At 52.4% G+C, this 22,207-nt stretch overlaps 2 protein-coding genes across 5 annotated transcripts; both read right to left on the minus strand.

Annotated features, from left to right (window-relative positions):
• Nucleotides 1-246: 246 nt before the first annotated feature.
• Nucleotides 247-15,768, minus strand: Ap1m1 (adaptor related protein complex 1 subunit mu 1). Of its 2 annotated transcripts, NM_001044239.2 has the most exons (12): nucleotides 15,605-15,711; nucleotides 10,552-10,708; nucleotides 8,310-8,377; nucleotides 7,244-7,374; nucleotides 6,375-6,522; nucleotides 5,209-5,335; nucleotides 4,093-4,235; nucleotides 3,780-3,851; nucleotides 3,432-3,590; nucleotides 1,364-1,489; nucleotides 1,013-1,088; nucleotides 247-858 (listed from the first exon to the last, which is right to left on the minus strand). In NM_001044239.2, the coding sequence occupies exons 1-12, from the start codon at nucleotides 15,644-15,646 to the stop codon at nucleotides 836-838; spliced, it is 1,272 nt and encodes a 423-aa protein (NP_001037704.1). In that variant the 5' UTR covers nucleotides 15,647-15,711; the 3' UTR covers nucleotides 247-835. The 2 variants fall into 2 exon arrangements, with proteins under 2 accessions (NP_001037704.1, XP_038950410.1); XM_039094482.2 differs by lacking the exons at nucleotides 8,310-8,377; nucleotides 10,552-10,708 and having other exon boundaries at nucleotides 253-858; nucleotides 15,605-15,768.
• Nucleotides 15,769-16,414: 646 nt separating this feature from the next.
• Fam32a (family with sequence similarity 32, member A) lies at nucleotides 16,415-20,785 on the minus strand. 3 transcript variants are annotated; one of them, NM_001128078.2, is given in 4 exon segments: nucleotides 16,415-18,117; nucleotides 18,276-18,329; nucleotides 20,409-20,550; nucleotides 20,632-20,736. In NM_001128078.2, coding segments are annotated over 4 exon segments (339 nt in total). In that variant the 5' UTR covers nucleotides 20,706-20,736; the 3' UTR covers nucleotides 16,415-18,048.
• Nucleotides 20,786-22,207: the final 1,422 nt, after the last annotated feature.

Below are 22,207 nucleotides of genomic sequence, written 5' to 3' on the forward strand. Positions count from 1 at the left end.
CCTGCGCAGGTGGGAACATGGGGGTCTACAGCTTCAGACCACCAGAGGACGGCCACTATGCAGAGACATGACAGGCAAGCTAGAGACCGAGAGGACACTCTATCCAGTGTCTCTTGGATAGGCACTCCTGCTACCACGGGAAGGGAAGTGTGGTTCCTTCACTGCTAGGCTTGCTCTGCTGCAAAGGAAGTCGACCCTTCCAACAGGGTCCCTGTGTGGGGCCTGACCACAGCAGAGAGAAGAGGCTGCACATGTAACAAATAGACTTTAATGTCACTGTCACACATGGGTGGAGGACGACGAGGTCTTGTACAGTGAGACTGGCCTGTGCTGCCCAGGGACTTTGGGGCAGAGGCTGAGGCCATGTGCCCTTCCGGGGAAAACACTGATGTGGTCAAGGGCGGGCAAGGGGGCACAGCTGGCCCAGGAGAGCGACTGTCCTGCCAGGGAAGGACCAGTGTGGATAGGAGGCAGCTGCACAGGACAGGACAGAAAGGTGACAGGACAGCCACAGACGACAGTGACCAACATGCTCAGCAAAATGGCAACAAAAGGAGGCTCCAGTGGTGAGCAGGGATGGCGCCCACAGGGTGGTGGGTGGCCAGTCATGAGGCACCAGGAGCTCAGCTCCAGCTGGCTTGTCCCTGGGGGAGGCTGGCAGACCCTTCCTTCCCACCCTGGATCAGAATGGGACCAGGGAAGGGGTTCTGTGTGAGTCTACTCAGGCTTGAGGGGAGGGTGGCTGCACGTCCAGGGCCACCCTCCAGCTTCAGTTTTGGTGAGTGTGGCAGGTGTGCCCTGAGGCTGGGTGGGCTGGGCTGGTTACCAAGGCCTCTCACTGGGTCCGGAGCTGGTAATCTAGAAACATGGGGGATTCACTCTCAGCTCCACAGATACCCAGGGCACCCACCCTCAGCTCCACAGATACCCAGGGCACCCACCCTCAGCTCCATGTAGGAAGCCACGGCCTAGAAAGACTTCTGTAGGTCCTGCTAGCCAGGCAGCCACTCACCTCCATTCTGCGTGATATAGCGTACCCAGGGCAGGGCCTGGTACCCGCTCTTCTCAATGATTTTCAGGTAGCGCACCTGGACACAAGAGCCTTGAGTAGGTTGCACCCCTACCAGCACCCCTCATCCAAGGGGCAAGGCCAAGGGGGCAGACCTGGCATAGCATGAGGGGTTGTCAGCAGCAGCCAAGACCCAGGCTTGGTGACCTTGGGCCTTTCAGGGGAACAGTGTGTTTCCCTCATCCACACACTTGAGGGACCCCAAGGAAATAGGCCCTATGTCGGGATGGGGCTTCTGCTGTGACACTGGGCTCAAGTGTGAGGTTCAGGCAGCCAACCCCAACACACTCATACCTGGATGCCAGAGGTAGTGAAATAGGGGATCTCGAACTTGACGCTGATGGGAGGCTTGCCCTCCTTGTCTTCCGCTTCCACACTGGGAAGGCCGAAGTGGGCCCGCATCAGGTACTCCTTGCCACCCTGGGGGCCAATGTAGGAGGCAGTTAGGCAGCAGCCCACAGCCATGTGCTGTCTCCCAAGCTAGCCATGGCTCCCAGGAGCCAACTTGGGGCAGGGTGTGACCTGGCTTCACCAGCTCCTAGGGAGAGACGGGTGGCTGAGGAGCCAGACCGTTCAGACAGGACTTGTAGTGAAGGGAGCCCGGGGCACACTGGGGAGAGGGATGTGTCTGTCCCACTGCACAGCCCCAAGGGGACTGTGAATAGGGAGAGGAAGACACTGAGGTGTGGGTAGGTGCAGGTTCCCAGGAGCCCAGCGATAACTTGGAGGTGGTTGGAGAGCGGGGCCAGTCAGGACTAGCTGAGACCCCTGCCCTGCTCTGGCCATGTAGAGTGCATCAGGCCTGGGCTTGGCTGTTCCCTCTGACTGGCACTCTAGCTCTAGCTATACCTGGGACAACACATGGCCTTTGGTTTCCTGAGCTCACACTTCAGGGTGCAGCAGGGCAGGGCTCCATAGCCTAGGTCCCTGCATCGGCTCCCAGCCACAGAGGACACCATGCCATCTGCATGGATCCAGAGCGCATAGCCCTCTGACTCCTGGGACCTAACAACAGAGTAAGGGGGACGGAGAGAGAAGACCTGCCCTCGGGAACACAGGGAAGCAGGGCCTTCAGGGCACAGAGGCAGGAGGGGGGAGCACATTCAAGGCCAGCCTGAAGTACAAGAGTTTGAGGTCACGCTGGACTGCAGAATGAGTTGCAGACCTCTGAGACCATTCAGGGAGACCATTTCAAACTAACAAAGTCCCTACAAAACAAAAACACAAAACAACTTCTATGTGAGAGCAGGAGTTGTAGAAAATGGCACTACATGTTACACTGTGGTCTCGTAGGTACAGACCTAGGCGGAGCTGGAAGGAATGTTTCTCTGCATCGACACTGATGGAAAAATCAGTGAGGGAACTGAACTTGAAGGAGGGCGGGCGACTGGGCTGGGGCGCAGTCACAAATCAAAGACCAAGGGAACATGAGGATGGATGGAGGCAGAGGCAGGAGGATCTCCGTCAGTTTGAGGCTAGCCTGGACTATCTACACAGTGTGCTCAGGTCAGCCAGTGCTAAGATCCAACCTCAAAGACAAAAACAAAAACATGACAGACAAGAACCCCGAACCCTCAAGCACCTCTGGCGGGAATGTAGCACCGGTCACTGCTACACAAACAATTTAAGCTACTGTGGCAGACCATTCTGAGACTCTGTGGGTGTAAGCCTGGGGACAGGAAGCAGGGCATGGAGGAGAGCCCTGTGCTCACACACTCACTGCAGCTGATCTTGGGCGCACCAAGAGCGCCTCTCAGTGGAAAGGGAAGGGGCATGGTGTGGAGTATTATTTGGCCTTAAAAAGGACTTCGGTAATACGCAAGACACTGAGCTGTGTCTCTGTGCTGTGTGACAGAAGGCTGGCAGAAAACAGGGAAAGTCAACAGTGGCCACCAGGGCCAAGCTGCACCTCCCCTGAGGGTGGCCATCCTTCCCACCTATACTCCCACCCCCATGTGAGGCCCTCAAGTCAGGGTGCACAGCAGCAGAGTCTACCTGCTTGGGTGCCCTGGGATCATCGCCAACACAGAAAGGGTAGGAAGCAGAGGCCAGCCCTGACTCTCGCTATTTCATCACTAAATACTTCAGGGTGGCACAGTGAGGTGCACCAGGGATCCTACTGTATGTGGACCCTGTGCACTGTGGCTGTGTTGCACCACAAAAGGAAAGCTCTCCTGGGATGGACCTATGGCCAGCCCTCCCCAGCCTGCTAGGGTGCAGAGAAGGACTGCACCTGTGTTCCTGAGACCAGGATGTCACTCAGCAGGACTACCCCTCACTGCAAGGAAACACATTCCCCAAGGTGGCACAGGGATGGGTCCCAGGGAGATATTTAGGGGTACCTGGTGAATGTGGGGCTCACCGGGAAGGATTTGATGGACCACACGATCTCACTGTTTTCAGGGACCCACTTGACACTCCCCACCGTGGTCTTGAACTTGGGTGAGTCGGCGTCATTGGGGACTGGGATGTGGATCTCCACATTGTTGGCTGTTGACCGCCGCTTGAACTGGCTCTTGGCCTGCAAGGAGGCGCCAGGCAGAGGCGCTGGATGATGCAGGGAAGGGAGTCTGGCCACCCCCAGCCACCTTACCAGGCCCACACAGTTCCTGCCTGGCAGTGGGTGCCCATTATCCACCAAAAACTTGGACTTCTCTAGGCACTGCCCACACCTGACTTAGGCCTCCAAGATGCCCACCCTCTCACTGACCTTGACCATGTACTCAATGCGGCTGTGGGAATGCTTTTCAATCACGGACTCGATCCAGATCAAAGGCTTCACCTGTGGGTGCGGAGAGGGCACGTATCCCTGCTGGTGTCTCACCACACCTCATGCTACTGAGGGGAAAGTGAGGCCAGGCAAGGCCCCATCTTCCAGGAGACCAGTGTGTATGAAAATAGAGGTGATGACCATGGGAGATCCAGTGGTGGCCAAGTTTTCCGCCCAAGTAGGGGTGGGAGGCAGGTACCCAGAGGATGTGGGAGGACTGGAGCACAATTTGCCGGGAACTTGCTACACTCACATGGGTGTTGAGGCGGTAGGACATGAGTTCGAATTCTCCGTCTGGTGGAATGAAGGATATTGTGCGGTCATTCTCAAAACGTGACAACCGCACACACTGGTGGAACTTCACGTCCTCCAGCTCCACTGACTTGCTCTTCCCTCCTGTGAAGGGCAGGGGTGAGGCTGGCAGGGGTTACGGGTCCCTGCCCATGCCGGAAGCATCTACAAGAAGCCAGTTCCTAGACAGCCTACTGTCACCTCCTTCCATCACATGCCTGTCTGATGCTAGCACAGGGTCCGTGGTTACCCTGCTTATGTCCTGCTAAGCCTGCAGCAGCCAGACAGCAACAGGCCAGGGCACATTTGCTAAGTGGCTGTGGGTACCATTCACCCACTACAAAGGGACCAGGTATGGCTAGCAAGTCCAGGAGGCTGTGAGGCCCGGAACCAGTGAGGAGCCACAGCGGCCTGGCCATGCCCACCTGTGCTATGCTCTGCCATTAGAAGGCTTACCACGCAGAGAGCCCAGCTTTGGTGTGTTACCTCCCAACAGCCCACCGCAAAGGGAAAGGGACAGAGGATGGGGCCAGGCTCTACCATGGGTCTCTGATGATATCTAAGTACCCAGAACCTTGGTTGTCTGCCACGCTCCTCACGGAGGGCCTCAAACTCAGAATCTTCCTGCCTCAGTGTCCTGAGAGATGGGATGAGGGGCAGATGCCACCACACCAGCCAGATCTTCCTGTCCGTTTTGGTGCTGGTGGGTACTGAACCCAGGCCTGCTAGGTCAGCACTGACCACTTACTGACCTGCAGTAATGGGGATTCTCTGTTAAGTCTTGTTTGCTGTGTTTGGGAAGGCGTGTGCCACAGTGCACATGGCAGTCAGAGGACAACGGCAGGACCTTGCTCTCCTCTCACCATGTGGGCTCAAGATATCACAAAAGGTCATGGGGCCTGGCAGCAAGTACCTTCACCTGATGAGCCGTCTCAAAGCCCCAAGGGCTTTCTCAAACCTCATCAAAGCAGCTGGCGGCCCCCCAGGTAGGCATGCACTCAGCTCTAACTTGAGGTCAAGAAAGTCCCCTCCCCATAGCAAGACTGATTCAGCCTCAGCATTGTCCTCAGGTACTCACGGCCCGTGTTGTCGAAGAGGACTTTGTCATTGAGACCCAGGCGTAGCTCAGGCATGCCTGAGAGGAAGACGCGCATCTTGATGGAACCCACGATCTCACTACGCAGCACGTTGCCATTGGCACTGACCTGGGGACGCAGTTGCCATGTGAGGTGTGACCTCTGCCATATTTGGCTTAACTGCAAACCTGCAGTCTTCCAGCTCACCAGGTGAAAAAGGACTTCCCACAAGGCCTCTGTGGCTTCCCGCCCTTTGTTTAAGGCAAGGTCTCTCACTGAGCTAGAGTTCTCTTTCTTTTCTTTTCTTTTTTCTTTTTTCTTTTTTTTTTCTTTTTTTCGGAGCTGGGGACTGAACCCAGGGCCTTGTGCTCGCTAGGCAAGCGCTCTACCACTGAGCTAAATCCCCAACCCCTAGAGTTCTCATCTTGGCTGGGTTGATCCTCCTGTCCCAGCCCTCAGTGCTGGGGCTACAGCACCCCCTCCCCCAGCTTCCACACAACTTGGGTCCTCCAGCTTGTGCATGAGTGCTCTGCTTATGTCTGTAAGTCGGGGTGTATGTGTATCGGGTGTCGCTGCCTCTGTGTGGAGATTAGAGGACAAGTCTGTGGTGATGAGGGCTCTGGGGATGGAGCACAGGTCATGAGGCTTGAGGTGTAGCAACTTGGCTCACTAAGCAATCCCCTGAGCCCTGTATTCTTTAAATTAAACTGTAGTTATATTTTACTGTGTGTGTGTGTGTGTGTGTGTGTGTGTGTGTGTGTGTGTGTGTGTCTTCGTGTATACACACATGTGAACTCTCACAGGGCAGAATGCAGGAGTCAGTTCTCTTCCACTAGACTGAAACCCAGAAGGTCAGGCTTGTGGGAATCCCTTTTTTAACTGCTGGGCCATCTCTCTTGCTGCCCCTTCTCTTTTGTTTTTTCTGAGACAATGTGACCCTGGAGGGTCTGGAACTTAAGGTTTCCCTACCTCAGTCTCCTGAGAGACACCACAATGCTGTACCTACAGATTCTGAAAGGGAGGCTGGTACAGAGAGCAGTCTCTGACACTGAGTCCTGCCATCTGCTGCCAGGGCTCAGGCTACACACTCTGCTGGGTTTCAGTCTTATCCCTGACTTCCGCCCTGGAAAAGATGGCAGGTTGGGAAAGGAAGAGAAAGGCAGCCTACCAAGAGGTTAACGGCCTCAATGACGTCCAGGAATACTTCGTTCTTCCGATACTTGATACCTTCTGAGCGCCAGGACACAGCATTGGTGACGGTGGCTGGGGGCCGAGGGGCTCCTGTTTCCAGCTTGTGGCCTTCCTGAGTGATGTACCTGTGGGGAGTCGCTTAGTTACAGTAGTGACACACAACGTTCCACCGAGATCAGGACAGAGCTTGAAGCCCCACATCAACTGGTCGGGGAGGGTACGGTATGCATGCTATAGTGAGTGGGCCAAATACACTTCATTTCTGAGGCAAGGCACTGGTGTGCGGTGGGGAATAGGATTAAGTGGTCAGCACTGTGGGCTCCTGGAGGGACTGAGCCCTCTGCCACCAGGACAGCAGAGCAGCAGCTCTCCCCAGACTCCCAGGTAAGTGGCGAGCTGGCACCCCAGGCCGCACGGAGCGGTGGAAGTGCAGAATGGGGCCTGCTGGTTTCTGCCTCTGCAGGTGGGGATTCCAAAAGCCTGCCTCAGTTCAGTACAGTCAGCAAAGGCAGGGCTCCGATTAAGGTACCATATTTGTGTGGGTGGAGACATGGGGTATATGTATAGGAAAGGGTCCTGACCCAAGAGGCACTCAGCAGAAAGCATCTGCAGGGCTGAATCCCTGCACCACACACAAAATTAGGAACTCCATGTCCAGAACCCAGTACACAGGACACATGGCCCATTCCTGTCAGCCCAGCGCTCCAGAGGCAGACATAGGAGGATCAGGACCCTATCTCAAAATAACTAAAAAACAGTTGGTGCAGAAGGAGCAAGCTGATTGCTCTGTTGGGCTGGCAACTAAGCCGCTGGGAGTGGGGGTAGGCAGGGGACACGTGTACTCACTCCTGCAGGATCTTGCTGTCGGTGGTCTGCGGGTAGCCGAAGTCCATGAGCTCATCCAGAAGCTCATAAATGATAACAAAGTTGTCTCGGATGCTCTCCTCCTCCAGCTCCTTAAAGTACTCAGAGAACACCTGGGCCAGGGGCAGCGGAGCAGGACTCAGCCCAGACCCAGAGTGATTGCACAGGCCAGAAACCAAAATCTGAACTACAGACCACAGGCATTGGCCAGGCGGGGCCCTGTACCAGCACTTTGGCTGTCCAGGCCTCTGTATCAATCCCAGCTGTGCCTGTGATCCCTGCCTCGGCCTCAAGACTGCTGCCTATCCACATAGGGTGTTGCTGTCTGGCTGTAGACAAGCACCTCCATTTCAATAGGTAGCTAGGGGGCTAATGAAGGGACCTGGTCTTTACACTAGCACAGAAGCGCACAGGTCCTTACAAGTGGGAAAGGCCGGCTCTGGGAAATGTGCTCCAGCACCCCAGTCATATTCCACCAATCAGAGGTGGCTAAGCCAGGCTGTTCAGAGTGGACCTGCTCAGAAGGAAACCACCTGGAGGCTCTCCCCAAAAGATAATGGAGGCTCTCCATCTTCTACCCTTGTCTAAGAGGCGCCCACCCAAGAGGGAGGGGGAAAGACAGGAAAGGGGTTCCTGACCTCCAGAGGCACTTAGTGGAAATACAGACTAGCCCTGGAGCCCTTGCTTAATACTAGCACCAAACAGGTTGACTCAGCAGCCAGAGGTTACTTAAGTCCAAAGGTGTCCTGGGTAAAGCTAGGCACTAATTAGTATCAAACCACACTCCATGGCCCCAAGGTCCAGCCCTGTGCACCTAACTGATCCCAGGCCCTACTGCGCAGGCACAGGGCCTGGATCACATGATGCACCTCCTGCCAGGAGGGTTGCACAGCCAGGTTCCCATCTTGCTAGCTTTCTTTACCTCCAGGGTGGGCATGACTCTCACCTGCAAGGAAACTGAGACTTCCTGGACCAGGACCCCTGGGTATACAAAGCTACAATCCCCAAAGTCCTCCCCAGCTGGGAAGTCAAACCACTGGGGCCTTACCTGCACCACCTTGTAGAGGAAGGAGAATACTAGCGACACACAAGCATTCTTTTTTGAAGTGGCGACCACTGGTGGGTAGCAGTCAAGGAGCCTTCTGAGGCCAGGATACCACACCACAGGTGCCCATCCCCACGGCTCCCTGCCCCAGCCACAATCCAGTGGTCCACTGAGCCCAAAATTAGGACTAAGCCCCAAGTCTGAGCCAGGCCAGGGACATGTGGTAAGCATTCAGAGGAGCCTTGGTGACAGAAAGTGTAAGGTTTAAGGGGTAGCTTCTGGATGCTGCATTTAGGAGCAAGACTAGGAGAGCCCAGCTAGGTGGAGAAGCAGCCAGGGCCAGGCCTCTCTTCTTTCTGTTGGTGACAAAGCCCCTACAGTCCTCTGCTCTACCAACTGAGCTATCGAAGGAAGCCGACAAAGCCCTTCTGAGGAGAATGCTATACATGTCTATTCACTCCAAATAGGGAGCCCACAGTAGACCCAAGGATGGGCCATTTCCTTTCAGGTATCCTTGGAAGCTGCCCACTGGGTCCATATAAAGTCTGGTCATAGGGAAGCCAACACAGGTTAGAAAATTGTTAAGGCTGCTGGCTCTGCTGTGACGCAGTCTGCAGTTTTGCGTGTTCTCCTAACACTAATTATGGCCTGAACAAATGGACACATACATAAAATCAATCTGTAGATTTAGTACGACATCAGAAAGACATGAGAAACTCTCTCTCACCAGTGCAAACACAGCACAGCTACAAGCATTTCATGCAAGTGAGCAGCAGGGGAAGCCACCACCAAGGTCTCAGCCAGCTAGGCGTTATGTGTGGACATCCATGGAGATAATAGTGATAGCAGTCACTTCACTAACATGAAGACGACCAGGTGTAATGGCACTTCTACCTACCTTACAGCCCAGCTGAGGCTTGAATAATTGAAAGGAAAAGTGGAGGGCTACAGAGATGGCTCAGTGGTAAAGAGCATAGGTTGCTCTTCCAGAAGACCCAAGTTCAATCCCCAGCACCCACATGGTGGCTCATCACTGGCTTTAACTCTAGTTCCAGGGGATCCAATGCCTTCTTCTGGCCTGCAAACATGCAGGTAAAATATGTCTACAAATGATGCCTTTAAAAAGTAAAAAACAAAATGTTGTTTAAACAGGTAAAGAGTTTAAATCCAACTGGTACCCTACATGGATGGAGAAGGACACTCGCGGAGGTCATCAGGTTATTGGGTGAAGTCCCTGTGCCATGGGCAGACTATCTCCTGGGAGGTGCTGCAGGACACCCTGAAGCTCCATGAGCCATGCAGGCCGCTGCTGCTGTTGTACAGCAGAACCGGATGGTAAGAGCCTATTGTTGAAGACACTGCACTTGGACTGCAGAACATGGGGAAATTAAGTTGGAACCAAATGGAAACTCCCACCCTGCTGGTTGGCTTTCCTAGTGCCAGAAAGGGCTGTGAGGGCTGTTGATGAACAGTTATCAACACTCCTGCTCAGCTATGGACCCAGTGTGCTCAAACACCACATGTGCACTACTGGCACAGATATCATGGGTGACACCAACACCTTTCTATTGGACTTTAGGCCCACTCTACAAGGGAGTTCACAAATGCTAATATACATCAGGGAAAAAACCCTATGCCTGGGAGGGAGAGCAGGGCAGGAACTGCAAGGGAAGACCATGTCCCTGGGAAGAGGTGGCATCTGTGCCTGTAGGGGTTACACGCATGCACACATTTACTGACGAGGGGACTGGCAGCTGAAGAGCTCCTGCACAGCCAGATCTCCAGAGGTCTGCTCAAAGCCCAAAGTGGTGGGTGCAGCCACGGTGGGTCTCCACCTGGCATCACACTTGATTTGAGGCTGAAGCAGGGCTGAGGATGTAGGGCACATGAGATCTTCCCACCCCTACTCCTACCCTGTTCCCCTCATTTGTCCACTCCTGCTCCTGACAGTGTGGCCATACACAGCAGCCAGAAATCTCTAGACCACAAGGCCACCTATAGCCAGTCCACCCCATCCAAAGACCTACCCCATTTAACATGACACATCTCCAGAGGACAACTTCAGGCCCAGTTGGCTCCCACTCTTGCCCTGTGTCTCTCCCCTCCTCCCACAGCTGCAGCTTCTGGAATACTTAGCATTCCCTGTGTCCTCTGTGTGAGGCCTGTGTCCTCTGGCTGCCCAGCTCTTCTGTGCTGGTGGGCAGGCGTGTCATCCCCAAGGCCTGACTCCACAGCATAGGGATACGGTACAGGTTGTTGTGCTTAATCCACATGAAACGAACGCCACCATGGGCCAAGATAGGTGACAGCATGCCCTCCTCCTCCTTCTCCATCAGAATGGGCATGAAGTGCTCCACCTCTGACATGTCCACATCCCCACGGTAGTTCCTGCAGATGAGCACCTGCATTAGGAAGGAAAGAAGGGGTGGCTTCCTCTGAGGGTCTGAGGTAGGGGTGGGGACCATCTGTGAAGGGACACAACTTGAGGCTAGTCTGATTTTCACCCTATGAAGTCCCACCACAAGGCTCTTCCTTCAGCAGAAGGTGGAGAAAGGAGGGACTGATCCCCTCAGACACTGGGCCAAGCCTTGCCCTATGAGCACTCCATGCAGACCCTCTCAGTGTCTTTGCTGTGCTGGCACACTTGGCTCTCCTGAGCACCTGATCCCAGAGGAGTCCAAGTTCATGGGATCCCACTGAAGCCTGTACAGGAATAGCCCTGCCCTGGTCTTCCTCCTTGCATGGTGTCTGAACCACTGTCCATCATCCTGTGAAATAGCCAAAGTTGGTGGCTCCTCAGAAAGTGACACCAGAGTTAAGTATGACCCAGTGGCTCATCCTAGAGAATCAGAGAAGCTGTGTGTCCATGGGCACTCAACGGAGAATGAAGCCGGGAGTGGGTTCAAGGAGCCTCGGCACATCTCAAATCCACTATGTAGCCAAGGATAGCCTTGAATTCCTGTTTCTCCTGCTGCTACCTCCTGAGTGCTGGGATGACAGGTATGAGCCAGTCCACATAAATGAACACCCCAGTGGCTGAATCTTAAATAGAGCCACACCAGAGACAAAAGGACTTGTCTTGCAACAGATGTATGGAGAATCTGGCTGTTCCAGGACCCCAGGATTCCAGAATCTGAGGGCCCTCCAATACAGTGCTGTGGTATCTAAGGACAGCCTGCTCTGACAAAAAACATTCCTGAGGCTTTTGCTTTGTCGTGATGATTTCACTATGTAGCCCAGGCTAGCCTCAAACTCACGGCAGTCCTTCTGCCTCCAGAGTGGTTAGGTTATAGGCATGAGATACCAAACCCAGTTCAAATGCAACACCTTTCCCTCTCCCCGACCCCTCTCTCTTTGTGCTGCCACCTCAGATGATCTAGCTAGCCAGCAGGCTCCTGGGATCACGGGCTGCCATACCCTCCTGGTATTATGTGGGTCCTAGGAATCTGTACTCAGTTCTTCACACTTATATAGCAAACTGTTTCCCTGCTAAAAATACTTTGTCAAGCATGGTATGACACCTCTAATCCTAGCACTTGGAAGCAGAGGTAAGGAAGTTTACATAGTAAGTTTCAGACTGAACACAGTGAGACCCTGTCTTTTTAAAAAATCCTAGGTTTGCTGGGAATGACAGTGCAGGCCTTTAATCGCAGCACCCAGGAGGCAGAGGCTGGTGGATCCCTGAGTTTGAGGCCAGCCTGGTCTACAGATCAAGTTCCAGGACAGCCAGGGCTACACAGAGAAACCTGTCTCAAAAAACAAACAGGAGGTGGAGAGATGGCTTAGCAATGAAGAACACTGGCTGCTCTTGCAGAATCCCCAGAATCACATAGAAGTGCACGCCTATCCACGACTCCAGTTCCAGGGCTTCTGACACCCTCACACATGCAGTCAAATACTAACAACCATAAAATAAAAATTATGTGTGTGTATGTGCATACACACACACACACACACACACACATATATGCATACATATACAGATACACACTATGTATGTATATAAAACCAAATAAGCAAATAAATAAATCCCAGGAGTTGGGAAATGGCTCGTTACTTAAGTGCACTGCTATTCTTTTTTTTCCAGAGCTGGGGACCGAACCCAGGGCCTTGGCTTGCTAGGCAAATGCTCTACCACTGAGCTAAATCCCCAACCCCATGCACTGCTATTCTTTCAGAGGACCCAGGTTCAGTTCCCAGCTTCCACATTGGGTAGCTCACAAGTGCTCGTAACTCTAGCTGTAGGGGATCTGATGTTTACTTCTGGCCTCCAGGGACGCCTGCACACGTTCGCACATACCCGTATCCCTCTCGCCTCCCCACACACTTAGTAAAAAAAAAAAAAAAAAAACAAAAAAAAAACACAAAACCATTCGTGGTCAGCTGAGGGCAGATAAGAATGTGAACGCAGGACATGGGACTCTGAGCTGCAGGACATGAGGACGCCCAGGTAGGCTCTACCCTCAGAGTCACTGTGCATAGTGAAAGGAACCAAACAGGAATTGCTCCTTGGAATTACCCTGAGGAAATGGCTGCAGGAAGGGGCCATGAGGAAGCTGTGGGTGAGGGTTGAGGAGGTCCTGGTTACTTGGTGACAGTGCCTGTCTTGTCACGCTGCCTGCTGTCAGCATGGCTGGTTGGCCATGTGGCAGTGCTGCAGTTCTCCTGAGCTGCCACGCTAGACTGGCACCACCTGCTGCTGCATTTGCTCCTCAGAAAGCACGGTCTCTGCTGCTTCTAGCTGGGAGAGTGCAGTGAGGACGCTTCCTTCTGAGTTCTTTTTGGGCCTTGTGCAGACACAGCACACAAGGGGTAAGCTTTTGGGTCTGATGCTCCTTACCTCAGCTGAGGGACTCCCACTTGCCCACTTTTATTCCTCTTGCTACCTCTTATATGGTTGGCTGGTTAGTTTTACAGACTACAGTGCCCAGAGAGGTGGAGCTGCCTGCCTGAGGTAACACAGCACAGAGATCAGGGCTAGGATCTCCAAGACATCCTTACTCCCACTTACTGTGTGTTTGCCTGTGCTCACCAAGAACTGCTGTACTGGAAGGGAAGTCTACAGCCTCCCTGAGAAGCTTTCCAGAGGCAGGTCTGATCAAACCCCATCCTGGGGACTCCTCCCTGGAACTTCGGTGGCCGTGGAGCCTCCTCCCATTGGGCCCCCAAGGTCCCAGAACAGTCTATGGGCAACCTTTACACCCTACATGCCAACTGGGACATCTGTCACCTTCTCAGAACCACATCAGGTGTCTGCTCTGCCTGGAAGTCTTTTGTAACCTTCTCTGAATGCCAAACAGAAGGCCAACAACTGTTTGGCTGCTGGTTCAAGTGTTTCCTGCTAGGCCAAGAGGCCTGTGGAGCCCAAGTACCACGTTCTGTGGGCCTTTCCAGGGCAAGGCTTGTCCCACATCTACACTCAGTAACTCAGGAGACTCCAGATCCATTAGGAAGGCAAAGCTAAGACAGGCCAAGGTGCTTGTCTATGATCACACAGCTCAGCTGCAGAGATCCACATGTAAATCTAGCCCTCCAGCTTCAGCCCAGGATGGGTACTTGCTAGTTCCAATGAGATGTTTTCTAAAGGAATAAGCAAGCCATGGCAGGCAGCCCATTGCACCTCTAGGCCAGGGTGGACGGTAGAGCATGTGCCATGAGACCTAGGGAACGCTGCCCTGCCCAGTTTCCCAATAGGCTGTGGAGGACGCCCAGGTCTGGGACTCACCACTTGTTGACCTTGGGTGACCTACAAGGCAGGTATATACTCAAGGGACTAAGGAAAAAAACGGGGTGGGGGTTGGGAGGTTCTTCTAAACAGTCTCCATGTAGACTGGACATCAGTGTTCTTTCACTGATGAATGTTGGACTTGTTTACTGTGGCTGAACCTGTTCTGGTAGGTTCCAAACATAAGAGGTAGGCCACTTGCCTTCCACTCTGATGGCCTAAGGTAGGGCGGCAGCCCATTTCTTAAGGCTGAATGTGCCTTCCTGGAAGAGGCATTTGCACAGAATACACCGTGGCTGCCTGACAGAGGGCTTGTTGTTCTAGACTCTATCATCAGCACCACGAAACCATCCATTAGCCTAAGGAGACAGCTCAGTCTGTAAAGTGTTTTCCAAGTTTTTGACCTGAGCTCCATACCAAATCCCAGGCAACAGCCAGAATCTGGCCCGGTGGTGGTGATCTCTAAATTCAAGGCCAGCATGGTTTACAGAGTGAGTTCCAGGACAGCCAGGGCTACACAGAGAAACCCTGTCTCATAAAACCAAGAGGAGGAAAAAGTCAGATTCTTCTGGGAAGTACAGACAGGCAGATCCATGTGTTTTAAAGGTCAGGCAGCTTAGCTCAATCAATCTAGTGGCCTGGGTTTGATAACAAGAGCCCATGTAAAGGTAGCAGAGGGTCTCCTTCCTTCACACACATGTGCACACCCGCAAAAACAAACAAATGAAGTTTTCTTTCTCAGATAACCCTGGGAAAGCTGCCAGGGTCCTGTTTCTGTCCAGGGCCTTCATGTCTCAGCAATCTTGGTTATTCCCAGTCAGGAAAGCTCTCCCTGATCCTTTAGCTGGGACTGCTAGTCCATTATGAAGACATAGCCCCAACAGGTATCTATTTGTGCTTTTCTAAGTGACTAAGTTTAGCTGACAGATTCTGCCAACCCATGATGGCCCAGGGCTTAGCACCTGTCTGGTGAGGAAGCTTCCAGATAGCTACTTCTCAGTAATCTGTGTGACTCTGGGCAGTGTGTTTCCCCCTCTAAAACCACACTCTTATCATCCGCTTCTCTTAATGTCACAGGAAGCTCAGCTGCTCTAGGGAGCGCTGAAGCCTTTATGTACACTGTGGAGAGAGGGTCTGACCTATTGCCATACTCCCCGCCACGCCTCTAGCCAAGGGTCGAACGGTCCCCGTGGCGCAGGGTCCTGATGCAGGAGGCAGCTTCCAGTCCACAGGTGAGGCTAGAGTCCTGCACCCAGGCGTACAAGGGAAAGGAGCAAAGTGGACAGCAACCTCAGCCCACCAAGTTGGCTAGCAATCGAGTGGGACTCGCAAAAAGACCACCGCCCGTTTCTTAGCAACAGGGCGGGGCTGACAAGTGAGGCTGCCCCGCCTGCCAGACGTCCCAGCAGAGCTGGTCGGCCAGTTGCTTAGCAACTGGGTGGGTCCCGACAGGCCGCTTGCTTGACGCCCTAGCCCGGCTGGTCGGCTAGTTGCCTAGCAACAGGGTGGGTCCCGACAGGGCGAGGGCCCGTTGGTTGCCTGGCAACGCGGAGGGTGGAGAGCCCTTCAGTACCTTGCCCTTCAGGTCCAGTACGTAGACGGCGCTGGCGGACATGGCGGCTTTGGAAGGCCTCGGCAGTAGCCGAGGGCGGCGGCAACGGCAGGAACTGCCGGCGTTCAGCAAGGCCCGGCGCGCCCCACGACACTTCCCCTCCACTTCCGGTCCATGAAGCAGCGCGTGGACCGTTATGTCCGGTCTGAAGGAAGCCGTAAGTGCGCAAGCGCACAACGGAATAGGTGCAGGCGCAGTACGAACCTTTTGGCAGTATTTTTCACCCACAGCCCAATCGGGCCGGAAGTACGTCCCAGGGGGCGGGGCCTTCCAGATGAGCTGGGGACTGGAGGACCTGGGAAAGGCAGCTTTGTCAGTAGTCCTAGTAGCTTAAGGACTAGCTGTGGAATGAAGGCGGACGCTTCCAAGCCGGTTGCTATGAGGAGACAATCCATCACCTGTTAGTGTCAACCTGTCAATAACTGAATGGGCTCCACCCATTCACCCCAGTGAACCCAGGGTAGCACGCGTGTGACTTAGCCTGTGCTTAGTACAAAGCGCAGCGGAATACTTTTTAATTCTGTCATTCCTAACCGCCTTTACCCATTGAGAGATCAAACCAACCCATCGACACCGGCCCCGACACCATGGGCTTGGTTTTAACTTTGTGTGTTACTGTACACACATAGGTCAGAGAACGAGTGGGGTCAGCTCTCTCTCCATCTCGTGGATCCCAGAGGTCAAACCCAGCTCTTCATTTTGTGTAGGAAGAGCTACCTGTATGTCCTTCTCACCCTTTCAGTTTTTTTTAAGACTGCAGCAGTAGTCATCTCTTTTTATAAAATATTTTATTTATATCAGTACTCTACCGGCAATGTGCACCTGCATGCCAGAAGAGGACATCAGATCCCATTATAAATGGTTGTGACCCACCAACCCCACTCCAAATCAAACAAAAAAACCTCAAAAAGTAAATTTGATATCTGTTTCATGCACAAAATTCTTCAAAAGATTGTATACTTTGTATTCTATGTTCAAAGACAGAAAAAATTAATATAAAATTACTTTAGGCTTTGTGCACTGGGGCAAATCAAACAGAAATCAAATGTATGCAAATTTGTGACAGTCACTGCAACATCTCATTACATATTACAAAAACCATTGTGTTCCCCATTCCCCAAATCTGGAAAAATCCCCAAATCCAAAATGGTTGTAAACACTTGAGACAAGGTATGCACACACCATCTCCCTCAGAGAGGTGTGAACACAGTGGAATAAATGTGTCCTCTAGACTGTGACACAGCTGAGTGCGTAAAGTCACTTGCAGCCAAGTCTTACAACCTGAGGTGGATCAAACCCCAGGATCCACATGGTGGAAGGAGTCAATTCTTCAAGTTTCCCTCTACACATGTGTACTCATACAATACATATTATACAATACCCACATATTTATATATACACATATACACCTTTAAAATACAACAGCATCGGGATTGGGGATTTAGCTCAGTGGTAGAGCGCTTGCCTAGGAAGCGCAAGGCCCTGGGTTCGGTCCCCAGCTGGGGGGGGGGGACGCGGGGGGGGGGGGCGCGGGGAACAACAACAACAACCCAACAGCATCTGATTTCTCCCACACGGAACTGGTTTTTGCACTGCATTCTTCATTCTTCAGGGACACGGGCAGAATGGAAAGGTGTCCCTGTAATGGACAGCCGGTACAGACAACATTCACACTCCATGACTGGTATTCACTTTATTCCATACATGTCAGCTCCACCCATTTGTCATTCATTCAGTATCCATGGCAACAGAAGCTGCGTCTCTCAACAGTGTGCAGAAACTCTTCAAGTGGTCTACCTAGACCCTCAGATGCACAGCGCTGCAGCATCTGCACCACTACACCACGTCTGTTGGCACTGGGCCCTGGTCACACCTGGCATTTGGTGTCCTTAGACCAGGAGTGCCCACCAGGCTTATGCCACATGCTACATGCTTAGAAACCCAGGTGCCATGATTGAGAACTGAGATTAGCAACATCTGCTGTGGCAATCCACAGGGTGGACTGTGGGACAGGCTATGAGCTGGAGACCTGTGTCCTGCCCTTGCTTCAGATGGTGTTGCAGATACAATCTGATTGATGTGCAGGTGGTCCAAATGGAGCAGCACTGTGGTAACTTCTGTGGTGGGCCACAGGGGCTTCCTGTCCTGGCATTGTGGTGTAAGGGAAGACAGATGCCGCAATAGGGGTGGGAAGGGGACCATCCTTACATGGCCTTCACCCAGAAATGACCTCAGCATGTCAATCCACAGTGCTGTTGTCCGAACTGGAAAGGGAACTACCCCAAAACCAAGACCCAGTGAAAGGACAGCCTGGCTTTAATCAAGTCTCAGAAAGCCTGGTTTCAGCAGATGCGCCGACCAGGTGTCAAACAGTCCAGCCTTCTGCCTTCTGCAGCAGGGCTAGGTTACTTGGTCCAGCTGACTTTGGGGATGTCATAGTGCTCGGTGAGTGTGTCCAGGTGTCGGTTGAAGTCCTGTGGAAAACAGACCACATCAGTGTGAACCAGATAGGCAGTATCCCCGCCTGCACGCAGCCCATCTCACACACTCCACCATAGGCTTCGAGGCACTCAAGCCATGCCTGGGCTCTGGCCACCCCCGCGCTCAGCCTGCCGACAGATGCAGGGCTCACCTCCACTCTCTGTTTGTGGGTTTTTGATGCCTTCTTCAGGATTCTTTCCATTTGCTGGAGAGAGAAGAGACCAGGGTGAGTCCCCATGACTGACATAGCCCAGGCTGGAGCTGCACAGATGGGGGGTAGGGAGCCATAGCCCATTGGCGCCCAAAGCAGTTGCCCTATTTGGGAGGGACCCTGCTTAGCCTCCCTGCAACCCCAGTATTCCTCATGGGCAGATCCTGCCAGAAGCTGGGGATCAGTTTTGAGCTGCCTGGTGCCACGGTGAAAGCCTGGGAGGAAAACACGTCCCATACAAACAGACTCCTCACTAGAGTAAGAGACTCCAGGGAGGAAGGGCTGAGCAGACAGAACCCAAATGATCCTCAGTGTTTTAGCTTTCATTTCTGTTGCTATGACAAGATACTCAGGCAAAAAGGCAACTAGGAGGAGAAGGGTTCTCTGGCTTGCTACTTCAGGTTACAGTCCATCAAGAGCGAAAGTGAAGACAGAGACTTAAGGACCACAACTCAGTTAAGAGCAGAGATACACAGGAGTGAGCATGCCTCACGCTCAGTTTTCCTCTGCTCTTACAGAGTTCAAAACCTAAACCCTGGGCTGGAGAGATGGCTCAGCAGTTAAGAGCACTGACTGCTCTTCCAGAGGTCCTGAGTTCAATACCCAGCAATCATATGGTGACTCACAACCATCTGTAATGGGCATCCAATGCCATCTTCTGGAGGGTCTGAAGACAGCAACAGTGTACCCACTTACCCAAAATAAATAAATCTTTAAAAAACAAAACAAAACAAACAAAACAAAAAACCCTAAACCCTAAAGGGCTAAAGATCTCCAGCTCAGTTCAGAGCTAACACCAATGGTGGCTCACAATTTTCTTAACTACACCTTCCACACCCACTACACCCTGTGGGAATGTCACAGTGCTTGGTGAGTGTCAGGTGTCCATTGGAGTCCTGCAGAAGACAGGCCACACCAGTGGCCCAGGTCAGCATTATCTCAATCTCTACCCAGTCCATCTAACACCCTGTACCACAGGTCTCACAGCACCCAAAGGACACCATGCCTTTGGTCCTGAGGGTGTGCTCCGACAGCCCAAGCCTCACTGCTCTGGGCTTCCCCTTTGGCAACACAGCACATGCAGACAACACACTCACACACATAAATAAAATTTCCAAAGTCTCCCACCCGGAGCTTGAGACATGGCTCAGATGATAAAAGAACTTACTGCTCTTCCAGAGGTCCTGAGTTCAATTCCCAGCAACCACATGGTGACTCACAACCACCTATAATGAGGCCTGTTGCCCTCTTCTGGCACACAAGCATACATGAAGCAGAACATTGCGTGCATTATAAATAATGTCATCCACCCAGGGACCAGTGCTGCCAAGGACAGCAGGAAGGGGTGGCAGATCCTAAGGATTCTAGCTTGTGTCGAGTTGTCAATTAGGGTGCCCAGGAGGGCCACCAGCCAGCCAGCCAGCCAGTCTGTGTCATTATTCAATTTCAAAGAAAAAAAAGAAAGAAAGAAAGTGACTCCATTGAAGTGGTTAGACCAGACCAGAACACACTATTGGCTGGGGGAGACAGCAGGGTGATCAGAACCTGCAGATTACCACACATCCCAGAAACCCTGTGGGCCAGCACGCCCGTCGTTAGATGGAGATGGTGCCTGCCTGGATTTGATCAGTACAGGGTTATCACACTATAACACTGTACCCCAGAAATTCAAGTCTAGAGATCCTGCCAGGACAACCAAGGCTACACAAAGAAACCTGCCTCGAAAAACCAAAGCAAACTAAACAAACAAACAAACAGCCCAAAATAACTAGCATGGCCTTGTGGGCCATACCAGTCATTCCAGGAACTAGGAAGCTGAGGCAGGAGTTCAGAGCCAACCGAAACTTAACACAGAAAGTTCCAGAAGAGGCTGGGTTCCAGCCAAAACACACACACCACCTTCAAATAACAGAATACATTTGAAGCTACGAAAGCGAGCTGTCATAGAAACAGACTTTGTGGTAACTTAAGAAATACAATGAACTTGGCCATATTAACAGCTGGCAACACCAGTCTGTCATCCCAGTACACAGGAAGACTAGTTGGGGCCGGCCTGCTCTGCCCCTGCCTCACCCGCTTCTCCTGCATCTTTTCGAAGGCCGCCTGCGCCGGCGTGCGCTTGTCCAGGCAGCGCCTCTTCTCCTCCTCGTTCTTCTTGCTCGTCCCCATGGCCTCCAGCATCTTGGCCTTGTCTTTGTCCTTCTTCTTCTTCTTCCTGGGGGAGAGGGGACCGGTAAGAGAAGCTGGAACCCCGGGGTCGGCCCTCAGGGACAGACCCCGGGCTTCCGGGCCTCACCGCTTCGTCACGCCGAGCTCCGCCACGCCTTTCAGCTTCAGGGGGCCCTTCTGGACCTGCTCGTATGCCTCCATATCCCTCACAGGCCCTGCCCCAGTAACTCCGCCACACTTCTTGTTTGCAAACTACTTCCGGCCGAAACCTTCCTCACTTCCTTCTGATTGGTTAGCTCAGACGCATGCGTCTTCAGGGCTTAGAGTAAGAGCACGCTTCCGGTCTCGGGTTCCGTGCCAACTCTCCAAAACTTCGTGTTTGGGCGTCCATTACTACCTTTATGGGTATCCGCTTTTGCTTTGTGGCATTATTTACTTAATTACTTTTTTTCCAATTTAGAAAATTATATTTACCCAGCGCTCCAGAGACTGAGTCAAGAGGATCTCTGGATTCAAGGCCAGCGTTGTTTACATAGTGACTTCAGGATAGCCAGGACTATAGACCCTGTCTCGAAATAAATAAGTGAAAATAAAGATTAAATCTTTAAAAAATACACGTGTATGTGAGTGTGTGTACACACATGCCAGAGCACACATGTGAAGGACAGAGGACACCTTGCAGGACTCAGGTTTCTCATGCTTCTGGTTCCTGGGAATCATCAGACTGATGCGGTCAGGTTTGTAGACGAAGAGCCCTTACCCGCTGAGTCATCTCAATGGAAACATTTTTCTGTGGGTTTAAGGGTAGAAGGGTCATGCTAAGTGAATCTGATTAACCTTGAATTTGCTGTGTAGACTGTTCTGCCCTCCACCTTGCTGCAGTTCTGCCTTAGCATGCAGAAAACTGGGACTGGACTTCAGGTGTGTGCCACCGCCCTAGCTTGTCTTGTTGGTGTAGGTGTGTTATAGGGGACAGACTTGCTATGTAGCCGGTGATTTAAAGTGTCTTTTTTGTTTGTTTTGAGATAGGGTCTCACTGTGTAGCTAGGCTGTCCTTGAACTCTCAATGCAGATCATGCTGCTGTGAATTCAGGGATATCCACCACCTTTTGCCTTCCAAGCACTGAGATTGCAGGTGTGTGCCACCATGTCCAATAACCTTACTTCCCAACCACTGAGATCCCAGATGTGCTGGGTTTTTTTGTTTTCTATAGTGAAGAGCGGGAAAGTTCCATTTATGTATTTGTGCAAATAGAGGTCAGAGCACAACTGTGGGAGCTGGTTTGCTCCTTCCACTGTGTGTTCAGGGAATCTGGGTCCCTACTGCTGCTCTGTGACAAGCTCTCCTTACTTAGCACAGGCTGACCTGAAACTTGTGACTTGCCTGCCTCAGACTCCCTTAGTGCTGGATGTTAGGTCTGAGCCACTACACAGGCTCACTTATTATTCTATATCTGACGGCTATTTTTGGTTTTCAACTTGACTACATCTGGAATTAAATAAAACCCAAGTGCTGGACACACCTCTGAGGGAGTTTTTTCCTAGTAAATCATTTAAAGTGGGAAGATCCAATTTTACTCCGGGTCATTTGAGATGGAAAATCCACTTTTAATGTGGGCCACACCTTCTGCGGGCAACTGATATGAAGGGGACGGAAGAAGAGAGTTTACTCTCTTTGCCTGCTTGCCCTAGCTTTTGATAGT

The sequence above is a fragment of the Rattus norvegicus genome, chromosome 16 (assembly GCF_036323735.1).
Source record: "Rattus norvegicus strain BN/NHsdMcwi chromosome 16, GRCr8, whole genome shotgun sequence".
Taxonomy (NCBI): Eukaryota; Metazoa; Chordata; class Mammalia; order Rodentia; family Muridae; genus Rattus; species Rattus norvegicus.